This window comes from Haplochromis burtoni, unplaced genomic scaffold (genome assembly GCF_018398535.1).
Source record: "Haplochromis burtoni strain Fernald_Lab_line unplaced genomic scaffold, NCSU_Asbu1 Contig_1001, whole genome shotgun sequence".
Taxonomy (NCBI): Eukaryota; Metazoa; Chordata; class Actinopteri; order Cichliformes; family Cichlidae; genus Haplochromis; species Haplochromis burtoni.
In genome coordinates, this window is record NW_024583362.1 from 49,486 (window position 1) to 61,943 (window position 12,458).

Here is a 12,458-nt window from a genome sequence, read left to right on the forward strand (position 1 = left end):
TTATTTGTTCTTGTTTCTAATGTCTCTGTAAAACACTTTGAATCACCTTGTTGTTGAATTGTGCTATACAAATAAACTTGCCTTGCCTTGCCTTACTGCTCTAACTGCATTGAACTGAACTGAAGGATGTTTAGACCTGCAGCTGAAGATGAGGCACTGAAATGGTTTATTATGAGAAACACGGAAAGGTCACTAGGCTAATCGGTCACTAACTAACATTTCCTTATGTTAAACTCAAATAATTGTTTCAATTTAATAATTATATAGACTATCTCAGGGGTCCCCTATTAAAATAGCTGGAGGTCCACTACTTCCGCCATCCAATCAATCTGGGGTCCAAACATTTTAAATGAACCGACAAAAATATTTTTGTTCATTTTTGCTTAACATTTAATTAATAATATAGACATTTGTCTTGTAACTACTGATCAATTATTCATATGCCAATTAAATCAGTTGCTGAACAGAAAAGAAGAGACCATGTACTATTTAATACTACTGGCTTGGACAACTGAAGGAACTCTAAATATAACCAGAGCAAAGCATGGGAAGAATGACAATAAGAACAATAAAATGTAAGTAGAGGAAAGAAATTACAATGAAATTGTGGAAAATTTAGTACAGATTCAAGACAAATTAAGTTTTCTGTTACAGTACACTTTAACTTAGGTGTCAGAAAGATGAAAATTTCCATAACACATTTAGGAGCTTTGAATCTTACTAAGACGATCAAGTAAAGAAGTACAGTTGTAGCTGATCAATTTGGATAAACTCCAACACCACAAACACTGAGAGAAGGTTGTGAGACTTAAATTAGCATACCTGTCGATTAAAGCAGCCACACCCCTAGATATCATTAGAGGCCAAATACAATTTTTGTTCCAGTGTGTGCTTTTTAATCCTGCAAGGATTTTTAGACATGCGAGCCAAAAGTACTGACGCATTTTGGAGCCAGCTTCGTGTAGCTATTTAAGGAATGTTTGGAACCTTTCTTTGGCCTGAGGGTTGCTGCTTGATCACACCTTATATTGCCTCAATCCCCAGTGTATTTGATCTTCTATTTCCTGTAGCGCCACCTTTTTAAAAAATTATTCATAGCTACAAACAAGACCTACCACAAATCGTTTTACTTCCTTAACACAAATGAATAAGCCATGGCTTTAGTGTAATGTTACCAAAGCAGTGACTCATTTTCTGCTCAAACCTGCCACAGTTTCCCTGTGGTATTAACATTAAGTAGAGTCTTGAAGCGAAGCGAAATGTGTTAAAGCTCTTCTTTCTTCTTCAAGATTATTTGCCGCACCATTTCAGCAATTTTAGGGCGAATTTCTTTGACAGAGACTTTTGGTCCCCATGCATCCACCACTTTGCCGTTAACGTCAATCAGATACTTCCAGAAATTCCAGTCAGGCTCCTTTCCAGATGCCTCTGTAAAAGATTAAATGACATAGATGTCGTAATAACAGGTTCGTGTAAGCTTGTAACCTTTTAAAAAAACATTTTTTGTTTTAAGTTTTGCTTCAAAGGTTTCTATTTTTCCCCTCTCTTTTTTCTACACCGCACACGACTGCTCTCTCATAACCCCCCCCTCCAAGAGAGGCAGTTACTCACCAAGAAGGTACTTGTAGACATTGTTGGCTCCAGTGCCAACAACAGCAATTTTGCTGAACAGAGGAAAGGAGACTCCGTAGACTCTGCGCACAAAGCTGTCAATCTCCTTGTCACTGCCAGGTTCCTGCTGTCCAAATTGGTTACAGGGGAAGGCTAGCACATTGAAGTGATATGGACCAAAGTCCCGCTGGAGCTGCTGCAGTTGATTGTAGTGTTCCTCAGTGAAGCCACATTCACTAGCTACGTTTACCACCAGGGAAACCTAAAGCCACCAGAAAACACTGTAAAAACACCACAAAAGCTTTCCTAGCTTAATATGTGTCAGTATATATGTTTCTTTAAACATGCATAATTAAATGAACTACTTGCAGTTTTATTTGCATGTAGTTCACATAAAGTTGGCAACCACTGGATTGAATCACCCCACTGTACAGTATATGTTGGATCTATAAAGCTATATGTGTTAGTTAAAGGTTGCCATTGACCAATTTTACAAGGCTGCTGAGGATGACACATTCAGTGAAGAGGCCACCTGCTATAACTGAAACAGATATGGATATTTTTTCATCAATTTATGTTAAATAACGGTTACTTTCACTGAGACCATATCTGATATAAAATTGTTTGTTTAGTTGTCTCTTTTTAGACTATTTTTGTCTTTATTGCACTGTGACAGTGAAGATGGACAGCAAAGTGGAGAAGGCACTAGGGCTGGGCGATATGACCCAAAATTCATATCTTGATATTTTTTAGCTGGATGGCGATATACAATATATATCTCGATATTTTTTTAAGCCATAAGGTAAGAACAAAAAGAGAGTTCTTAGTCAAAGCTGTGTCCCAGATGTCACACAGGCACTTTTATTAACATACAGCGTAGATGTACATGAAGAAATTACTCGAAAATAAATTATCAGCATTTATTAAATAATAATGCTCCATAAATAAAAGAAAACAATGTTGTTTTTGTGCATAACAAAAAGCTCACAATTGTGCAGTCAAAATGTAAACTAAAAGACGCTGAGCATAACAAAGACAGATTTCACAGCTGCTCTTTTCCCAAGTTGTACTGCGTGACTGGCAGCCTGGAGTTTGAAATCTGCTTCATAACCGTGTCTCTTAACAGGTGCCATTTATGGTGCTTATACACACACAATACGGTAATATTACGTTGAAGCACAGTACGTATCACTCCGCGAGGCTCCGGAATACGGTAGCCTACACCGTAATGCTCCGACAATCCATCAAGCGGTGCAGCTCCGTAGCTTTCCAAAGTGGAACTAAAACATTTTTTGACAGATTGCTGAGCGCCGTGTACCACATAAAATCGGTTCGCGGTCAGTAGGCACAACCAGAATTCATACATACAGAAAATGAAAGGATTTTAGGCCATGCATGTCGTTAGCGCGGTTAGCTCGCTAACACGTTGACGCCGTCCAGCCTCACGCACGGGGCGATCCGCGGTAACTCGTTAACGGAGATTTGCCGTGTCCATCTTGCCGTTGCATGCAGGTGAAGCGATGGGGGAGGGGGAGTTGTGTTCAGTGAAGGAGAGGCGAGGCCCAGTAACGTTGCAGAGAAACAAAAGTGGATGAAAGAGATGCAAACTTGCGGCTCCACGAGTATAATTATAACGTAACATATACTATATCAATATAAACGATATTGTCACATCTTATATCTCGTACGAAAATATATCGATATTTTTTTAAAAAAAAACTTGATATATCGCCCAGTCCTAGAAGGCTCACAGGCCAGACAAAGACTCCCCAGCGACAGCCCCAAAACATGACTGATCTAGAGCAGCGGACCCCAACCCTTGGGCCACGGACCAGTACCGGACCATGAGTCATTTGGTTCCGGAGTTGAGGCTTGGGTGTGAATTTTTTTTATGATTTTTATTGGTTTTTATCATTGTTTTTTATTGTTTTTATTGTTAACTCTGTTTCCCTGGGTGTTTTCCCGTGTGTTATGAATTTTTTTTTTTTTTTTGGTACTGCTACTGGTTTTATTTTGTTGTATTTATCCACGACATCTTGCAGTCCGTGAAAATATTGTCGGACATAAACCATCGCGCAAAAAAGGTTGGGGACTGCTGCTCTAGAGGAGATCTGCACGGAGGAATAAGCCACAATAGCAGCAACAGTGTGTGAAAACCTTGAAGACTTGCAGAAAACATTTGGCCTCTGTCATTGCAAACAAAGGGTATGTAACAAAGTATTGAGATGAACTTTTATTATTGACCAAATACTTATTTTCCACCACAATCTGCAAAGAAATTCTTTAAAAATCAGACAATGTGATTTTCTGGATATTTTTTTCTCATTTTGTCTGTCATAGTTGAGGTATATCTATGATGAAAATTACAGGCCTCTGTCATCTTTTATATATATATACACACACACACACATATTGCCCCACTGTGTACAGACAGACAGACAGGCTCCTTCTTCAAAAAAAGCAAAAGTGAAGTCTGGCCGTCCCACTGATTGACTAATTATTTGAACCACAGATAACTGTGATTTAGGCCTTTACACGTTACAGACGCCATTCACAGATACAGAGACTAATAAGTATCCTAATACACATTAATACATGTCACAGCTTCATACTTTAACTCGCAGTTAAACTACAGAAGATCATCACTGCAGAAGTATGGCTTCCTGAGAAAGCAGTGTGTAATCTTATCATCTAGTGACATCTGGTGTCAAGATAATACAATTGCAAGTCTGACATATATGACATGGGATACTGAAAATATCCACATCTCTAATAAATTAAGCTCTTTATGTGTCTGGTACCATATCTCAAAGACAGTTAATATGATTAACTTCAAACTTAGTGGGTGTAATGCTGAGAAGGTAGTGTACGGGGTCATTGGATGACTCCCATTTTTTGAATTAAAGTTACTGTCTGCCACCCGTGATTTCTCGTGGATGATCATTTGCTGGCAAAATTGCTGGCATTAAAGTTTCATACAAACAAAGCATTTTTCCTATAGGTGTATGTCAACAGCAGCCCCAGTCTGTCCTGTACCTTCTACTTCTATAATCTAGCCATCTAATAAAGCCTTATCTGCACTCAGTTTACTAGTGGACAAGCCAACCCATTGCCTTATGTTTTCTTTACTGGTATGCTGTCACTGGTAGGGCTGCTGTTTTGGCAGTCCTTGATGCCTTTTATACAGTGGCCCTGAGAGGTCAAGAAAACACCAGCAAATAGAAATGCACCCCAAAATCACACAAAGCACAACTCTAGTTAAAATAAAACAAAACAAACAAAAAACTCGAACAAAATACAAGAAACCACAGTTACACTACAGTATGATCAAGGACTATAATCAGCATGCTGGAATCTGCGACAGTGGAGTGGGAGTTCATCCACAGAATGTGGATCTCACTGAAGAAGCAGCTGGTGTTGATTTATTAGTCACAAAGTACAAAGTCACAAAGTGCCGATATCTTATTTTTATAACTTAATAATAATGTGTGACACACATGCATATAGAATGAGAAGAGGGTGTGAAAAGAGTGAGGTGAGGTAAGGTAGGATGGAGGAGGGGAGACGGAAAACACAATAACCCATTAAATGAGAGTGACTCTGTTCGACTGTTTTCAACTATGGGATGTGCATAAGGACATCAAGGGAAAATGGTTCAAACAAGTCCTTGACATTATACTGCTGCAGATGTTATGTAGAAGTGCTTACCCTAATTATTAGGGTTATTTTTCTAATATTGGATGGTCTTTGCCTTGTAATATAAAGTGTCTTGAGGTGGCTTTTGTTGTGATTTAACACTATAAATACAACTGAACTGAAACTGAATATAACATTTTGAAGTGAGATGCAGTGAATAACTATCATGCTGTGCTACTGTTGTCTTCAACTGGTTCAAAGATCATCCATTTTTTGGACTCACAGAAAAAGAATGCAGGTTTAAAAGTATTTCCCACTAGCTTCACTTTTTAGACTATAGCTTTGCTTGTCTTTGGTATCCAGTACGTATTACTGAACATCTTTGAATGTCAGTGTGTGAGCAAGTGTCTTATCTTAATGGTTGTTTGCCCAATCTACATGGCAGCACAGCAGGTCCAGCAAAGTTTTCATGTGTAATGGAACACCAGTTTTCAGTCTTGCTTTTACATTTAATTATTCCTTGCTGACATGAAATGTAAATTGGAACTTTACGTACACTCAACCCATTTAGGCACTGTACTAGTTACAGTAACTCTTCCTTAAAAAGTGCACCGCTACAGCTCTGTGGTGTACAAACTGTGTTCATTCACCTGTAGTGTGTGAAAGATTTATAGTTTAATTTGTCTGTTTGTGTTTATGGTTAAAACAAAATCCAGAGAGTCTTTCACCTTATTACAAAAAGGATATCTTTTTGAAAGATACCGTCTATAATAATCATTTAAAGCTCCATGATTAAGAATTTGGAAGCAAATAAAGTCAAAGACAGCTAAGTCAAAAAAGATGCAGTTTGTCTTATTATTATCATTTTATATAAAGGTTGTCATATGTAATATACATCATTGTTGCATTATTACGTTTATTTATTTTTATTTAGGTGTATATCAACAGTTATTGTAATAACTGGGGTAAAAACCAAACTCGTGTATGTTCCGTTACCTCTGATGACGGATAGAGTGAAGATAGAGTGAAGTCTTCAGACAGATTAGGGCTAACGCGGTCTGGTGATCCGTAACTTGTTTGAATGAAATCTCAGCACTTTCTGCAGCTTCAGGGGCTGCAGGCCTGCCACGTAGGCTATCCGGGCTACGTGACGGGACATCCCCACCAGCAGCCCACAATCAAACTGATTCTCATCACTGCTGTGTTAGTTACATCTACAAACAACATTTCATGGAGAGAAGTAAAAGAAAGAAAGAAGCCAACATTCCCATGCAACATTCATTCAAGCAAAGGGCTGGCGTGCCGAGAAACTGCGCTCTAACATCTGTAGTTTAAGCTGCTGTGAGTCGTACTTACCGAACCCCGATATTTCTCCAGAGATACCAGCTTACCCCTGCTATTCACAACTTTAAAAGTATAAACGTCTTTCTGTTTGCTTTCAGCGAGGCTGAAGAAAGTCAGTAACACTGTGAGCACTGCAGGGAACATCTTTGCAGTCAAACCACCAACACAACACCAGCGGAACCAAGATAAACTCCTGCAGTCTTTCTCCGTCCGCCCCGCAGTCACCAGCAGTCTGCGCACCTCCTCTGCACTCAAGCTACACACAGCGATCAGCGTTTCCTGGGCAGGAAGCGCTTAACAAAAATAAAAGTCTTATTGGTCTTCGGTTGTATTCGGTATGAGCAGAAACGAGCAATTTAGCCTGTAAACCCGTGAGGAAAGTGTGTCTTGATGTCTCAGAATAACGGACCTGAGGCCCAGTTTAGGGTGCATTCCAGTTTTATTCAGGAAGGTTCCTACATGAGAGCAGTGACCCAGAAGTATCTGTGTGGCGCCTTGGAGCAGTTCTAATTGTCCAAATACTACCAAATACTAAGGAAATAGTTGCTTTATCGCCACTTTTAGTATAAACTGGGATCATCCTTTATGAAAAGAGAGGAAAAAATGCCATTTCATAATTCATAGCAATGGACCATACATTCCTCCAACAAAGTTGACAAAGCAACACAGATCATTATCATTTATAGCCGTATTTTACAATTCATGCTGACTCTTGCCCAGTTGTTACCTTGCATGAAAAACACAGATTTTCATGAACTCTCGGTGTAGATCATGAACTGCGTGAACTGAGAAGTGTATTAAAAGCTCTGTAAGATTAAGGTTTGTCATATAGTATATATATTTATATTATATAATAATATTATATAGTATATATATATATATATATATATTATAATATATATATATATGTATATGGGTGTGTGTTGTGTGTGTGTGTGTGTTGTGTGTAGTGTGTGTGTGTGTGTGTGTGTTCTTGTGTGTGTGTCAGTTGCGAAAAATAATGGAGGGAATTTTATTTTAGCCACAGACATCCTGAAGTAGGATGTCTATGGCTATGATACAATGTAGCTATTTTATTTTAGAGGCTATGGGACAGGTTTATTAAGCAAAGCAAATGACTGTGATGCTGCAATCACAGTGTGATCTATTAACAGTGTTCTTTAATTTATATATAAAGACCAGCCAGTGTATTTCAGCACTTAGTAACCAGCATTATACCAAGAGCAGCGCAAATTATTGACTCAGAAACCTGCTAACCTGATGAGGGAGGATTAGGGCAAGTATGACGTAGGCCTATCAACAAAAATAATATAGCATAAGTTCAGCTTTTACTCTTTAGGTGTTTCTTGCTGAAAACAGAGCAAAAATTCAGATGATTGAGAGGAGGATGAATGAGAATTTATATGTTTCTGATTCAGGGATAACTATTCTAAGGGAAATTGCTGGGCACTGTGCTTTAGATACTTAAGTGAAGGGCAGAATGATGCTACAAGCAACATAACACTCTTCACAGCTTCACTAATGTGTGTGTGTGTGTGTATATATATATATATATATATATATAGGGGGGGGGAGAGGGAGAGAGAGAAAGGGTGTTGTATACAAACCAAGGACCTTCCTAGTAGTACATGAACGCGGCACGAAACACGCCCCTCTTCATCATCACTGGCACTCCCACAATGCAGCGGGGTAATGTATTAACATGGCGTCAATGCTTGCTGTTTTGACCAGGGCCGTGGGATTTGAAAACATTATGTAGACCAGAACCATGGAGATAGCTAAACAATAATTTCGAATCAACTTAAGAGTTCGAAAGTAAGTCAGTGCGTGCTCTGTTGTGGTGCAATGGTTTAAGCGTCTCCTTTGTGTTTTTTATGACTTGCTGCTGTGTAGTAAGTGAGTACCAGTATTATTTATTTCCCGTAGCTAGCTCAGGCGGACGACCGGGCATCGCAGCTAACCTCAGTAACATTACGGAGAGGGCTAACAACGTACTCTGCAGAGCAAAGCAACCCCAGGAAGTAAGCGTGAAGCATTCCCATAACGTAAGACGGTACATTTAACCTTTAATGGTAAGCTTTTTAAGTTAATTCTATTTTAACGCATATTTTTTTTCTCTGCGTGATGGCATCTTCCTCCCTTATTTGTTGCTCGGAAGTTTAGCTAACTGTGTGTGTTAGCTTTCGGTGTTGTGTTTAAGTTTGTTTTTCTCTAAACTGAAACACACGGAAGCCCCAGTGAGTAGTAATGTCTGCAACCCCTAACTTGTGGTTTACTGTAAAACGAAATTAATCTCCAACTGCGATAGTGGAGGTGGATTTCCAGGAACAGACCTGGGGGAAAAGCAATCAGGGTGGTAAACTGTCTATTTGGCATTTGTGTTTGATCTAAAAACGCTAGTTTGATTACGTTGGAACTACGATGCTAAATTTTGTTTGATTAATTTCAGCATTTTATAGACAAATTGGTCTGTTGCTTTATGACGAATGAAAATGATCATTAGCAGCAGTGTGGATCTCTGTGCTAAACGATTTTTGTTTTAACTGAGAATATTACAAACGAGTTTTATAAATTGTACTGTATGTGCACATCTGTCATAGTTTTTGTTTAGTGTGCTCACAAGATATTTTAGTTTGATTTCATAAAAACTTATTGATGTGCTCACTTGGTAACTTGGCTCTGGGATTTTCTGTGTTCAGCGTGGACAATGCATAATAAAAATGATCTGTTTGAACTCTAAAGACAAAGTTAAAGTTGTTCTGTAACGCCCCCCGCTCATCTTTATTACTTTTAAACAATGATAAATCCTTTAAACAAAAGAGTAAAAGGTAAAGATCTGACCCAAAATTAACTCAACACTTCCTTATTTATTTATAACTTGGTTATTCACCTTTTTAATGAGTCAAACTCAACTCTTTTAAAAAATAAAGGGAAAAAAATCTGTTATTAAAAAAAACAAGTTTTAAATAAACAATAAACTAACAATTATGAACTAAAGATTTTTCTCTAAGTTACTCATTCAAAGTTTACATATGCATTCGGCTAGTCAGCTTCACCTGAATTGTTAAAACAATGCACAACACATTATTTCACTGCAGATACAATTTATTTTTTCTTCTTTTCATAGACTTTGGGTGGCCTGCCTCCCTGGCCATCTTCAGTGTGGTGTTGACTCCACCAGGAATAAGAGCAGAAGAAACAAAGGGATGGATGAGTCCTTAAGTCCAGTAAAGCCAGTCAAACAGTCTCAGCTCAGAGGAGCTAAAGCTTTATCCACTGAGAAATCAAATAAAGAGACTCTTGTGCAGAGAGAGGGTCATAAGTCTGCAAGCCGCAGCAAAGAAAACAGCACGACTGCCAAGGATGAACATAATATAGGCAGCCAGGTTAGCCGTGGGCAAGGCAAGACTTCTACAGATACTCCCCAGGACAAGAGAAGAGGTCGGCCATCCAGATTGAGTAGGCTGACTGGAAGAACGGGTTCTGGGGAGAGAGGCAAAGGAAAAGGGGCAAGCTTACAGCAGCACCTGGTGCCACAGGCTTCTGAGTCCAGAACATCTCTTTCTGCAGACAGCAGCCCCTCAGCAAACAAAGAGAGCAGCTCTTCTGTAGTGCCTGTTACCCCTGACAAAGGGCTTACAGAGCAGGCTAGGAGCTCTACTAGAGCCCTGGCAAAAGAAAAATCCCAAGGTGGGTTGTAAAGCATTTTTCCTGAAATGAAGAAGTCTTCTTCATCAAATAGAACTCCAGTAAAGTGCTTTGTGTTTGCTGTTTTTTTAGTGTTGAAAGCCGCAACGCTGATGAATCAGTCTGTGCAAGAGGGCCCAGAGGTGAGGCCCACTGTGGAGGAAGGACCTCTCACAGAGCAACAGCTGGGCCTCCGACAGGCAGAGGAGCGTCTCCGCAGAGACTACATCTACCGACTGCTGAAAGTGAGAAAACCACTCAGTATAACCTTTGTATACCAAATTTTAATAATATGTATGTAATAGGTCCAGAATTGCTAAATTACTAGACAGTGCAATAATTTTTTTTAATTTGCATTTTTCCACATGTATAAAAATTTTAAAAAGCATCTTAATTTGAATGTGTTCATAACTTTATTTTTGAGATACATGTATTTTTATGATACACTTATTTTCATAAACAGCAGCACAAATGAAAATATCCAAATGGAATGGCTCTTCTGTAAATAAAGGGTTAACTAAAGCTTGAGGACATTTTGGCAGTAAGGTCTTGCCTTTACATTGGAATAAATCAGCTTACAATTTAGCTATAAAGCAGATTGCTACTGTACTATAATAATTATCTAATTGTCTAGTTAAATTAAACATGGGAAAAAAATAGTAGCACACAGGCAGATCATGTGTTAAATCTCATTTTCATTTTTGGTGCTAACCTAAATGTGATCATTCTAATTAAACATTGATGCACTGATCATTAATGGCTAATCATTTCTGTCTCATATAAATGGGGAAAAAAGACTAAAAGGCTCATTCTAATAGAAAAGTCTGAGTAAACTCAAGATTGAGCTCAGTTTAAACTGGACGCATTATCGTATTTTTCTACCATTTGGACCATGGTGAAGCCCCTTAGTTCATCTAATTGGCTGCTCCTCTTTAAAATACAAACCAAACCCAAACTGTTCACTGTCTCTAAGATCATACTTAGCAAAGACGGCCTGAAACACATTCTAGAGTAGTCGGAAGGTTTTGGCTGATGGGAATTTCCTGTACATAAGCTGAGCTTATTTTTATGAAGCCCTGATAATGTTTGATATGAACATTCAGTTTTTAAACAGGATGTATAACAGGATCTGTTCTTCCTAATTTTCGCTATTTCATTCTTCTGTTACTTTGAGTCATTTTCAGAATGTGTGTTTTTGGTTTTTTTGTACTGGGCACTTTTTTTTTTTTTTTAATCTCCACTCAGCATGGCAAGGTGAGATCCAATGTTTAATTATAAGCTGGAAGATCCAAATAACAAATCCCCCACATGTAGAGAACATAAATTGATTGCCTATGTCTTTGTTTTTACAGCAGTCCCCTGAGTACCCAAACTACCAGTACATATGCAAGCTGTGCTCTGTGCACATTGAGAACATTCAAGGAGCACACAAACACATCAAGGAAAAGAGACACAAAAAAAACATAATGGTAAAGTACTTGTGGTGTGCTGGTGTTTATCTGAGTGGACTGATAGGAAGATTTTAAAATAGTTTACACATTCTGCTTGTGACATGTTAGGAGAAACAAGAGGAAAACGAGCTGCGTGCCCTGCCACCTCCTTCTGCTGCTCAGCTGTGGGCTGTCAATGCCGCTGTCCTAGAAACTGCCAGGCAGCAAGGGATATCAGATGAAGACTTTGAGATTCGAAAGACAGTGGTCAGCAGGATGGAGATCATTATACAGAAACACCTCACAGGTTGTATGATGTGATCGCATCCAGTCAATTCCTTGATTTTATCTTTATTGACAGTTGGCAGTCTTTCTGTGAGAGTTATTCTGCGTAGACTATAGATCTGCCTGACGTTGATTCTTTGGTTTCCAGCTTGTTCGCTCCGTCTCTATGGTTCGTGTCTTACCCGTTTTGCCTTCAAGACAAGTGATATCAACATTGATGTCACCTACCCTCCCTCAGTAAGTCTGCTGCTAATAGTTTGCAATCCATTTACTCTTAACACAAAAGCACAATGACAGCAGTGACCTTTTCTTATGTCTGTTCAGATGACACAACCTGAAGTCTTAATTCAGGTGCTGGAAATCCTCAAAAACAGTCGTAAGTTTTCTCAGTTGCATTTTATATTAAGTTGATGTGCTGGTTATTAGGCTGTATATAACTCCAGATTAGCTGAATGCTGTTTCGGG

The 12,458-nt window shown here is 38.8% G+C and overlaps 2 protein-coding genes across 2 annotated transcripts in view; one reads left to right on the forward strand and one right to left on the reverse strand.

Moving 5' to 3' along the window:
* gpx7 (glutathione peroxidase 7) lies at window positions 1-6,832 on the reverse strand. Its single transcript, XM_005951385.2, has 3 exons — window positions 6,604-6,832; window positions 1,612-1,873; window positions 1-1,428 (listed from the first exon to the last, which is right to left on the reverse strand). The coding sequence occupies exons 1-3, from the start codon at window positions 6,733-6,735 to the stop codon at window positions 1,265-1,267; spliced, it is 558 nt and encodes a 185-aa protein (XP_005951447.1). The 5' UTR covers window positions 6,736-6,832; the 3' UTR covers window positions 1-1,264.
* A 1,422-nt stretch (window positions 6,833-8,254) lies between these two features.
* Window positions 8,255-12,458, forward strand: part of tut4 (terminal uridylyl transferase 4) — a gene marked incomplete in the record, with an annotated part of 37,201 nt that continues 32,997 nt past the window's right edge. Inside the window, 8 exon segments of the mRNA XM_042216302.1 lie at window positions 8,255-8,406; window positions 8,518-8,663; window positions 9,719-10,281; window positions 10,372-10,523; window positions 11,631-11,747; window positions 11,838-12,015; window positions 12,142-12,230; window positions 12,318-12,369. Coding sequence (XP_042072236.1) covers window positions 9,798-10,281; window positions 10,372-10,523; window positions 11,631-11,747; window positions 11,838-12,015; window positions 12,142-12,230; window positions 12,318-12,369 — 1,072 coding nt within the window.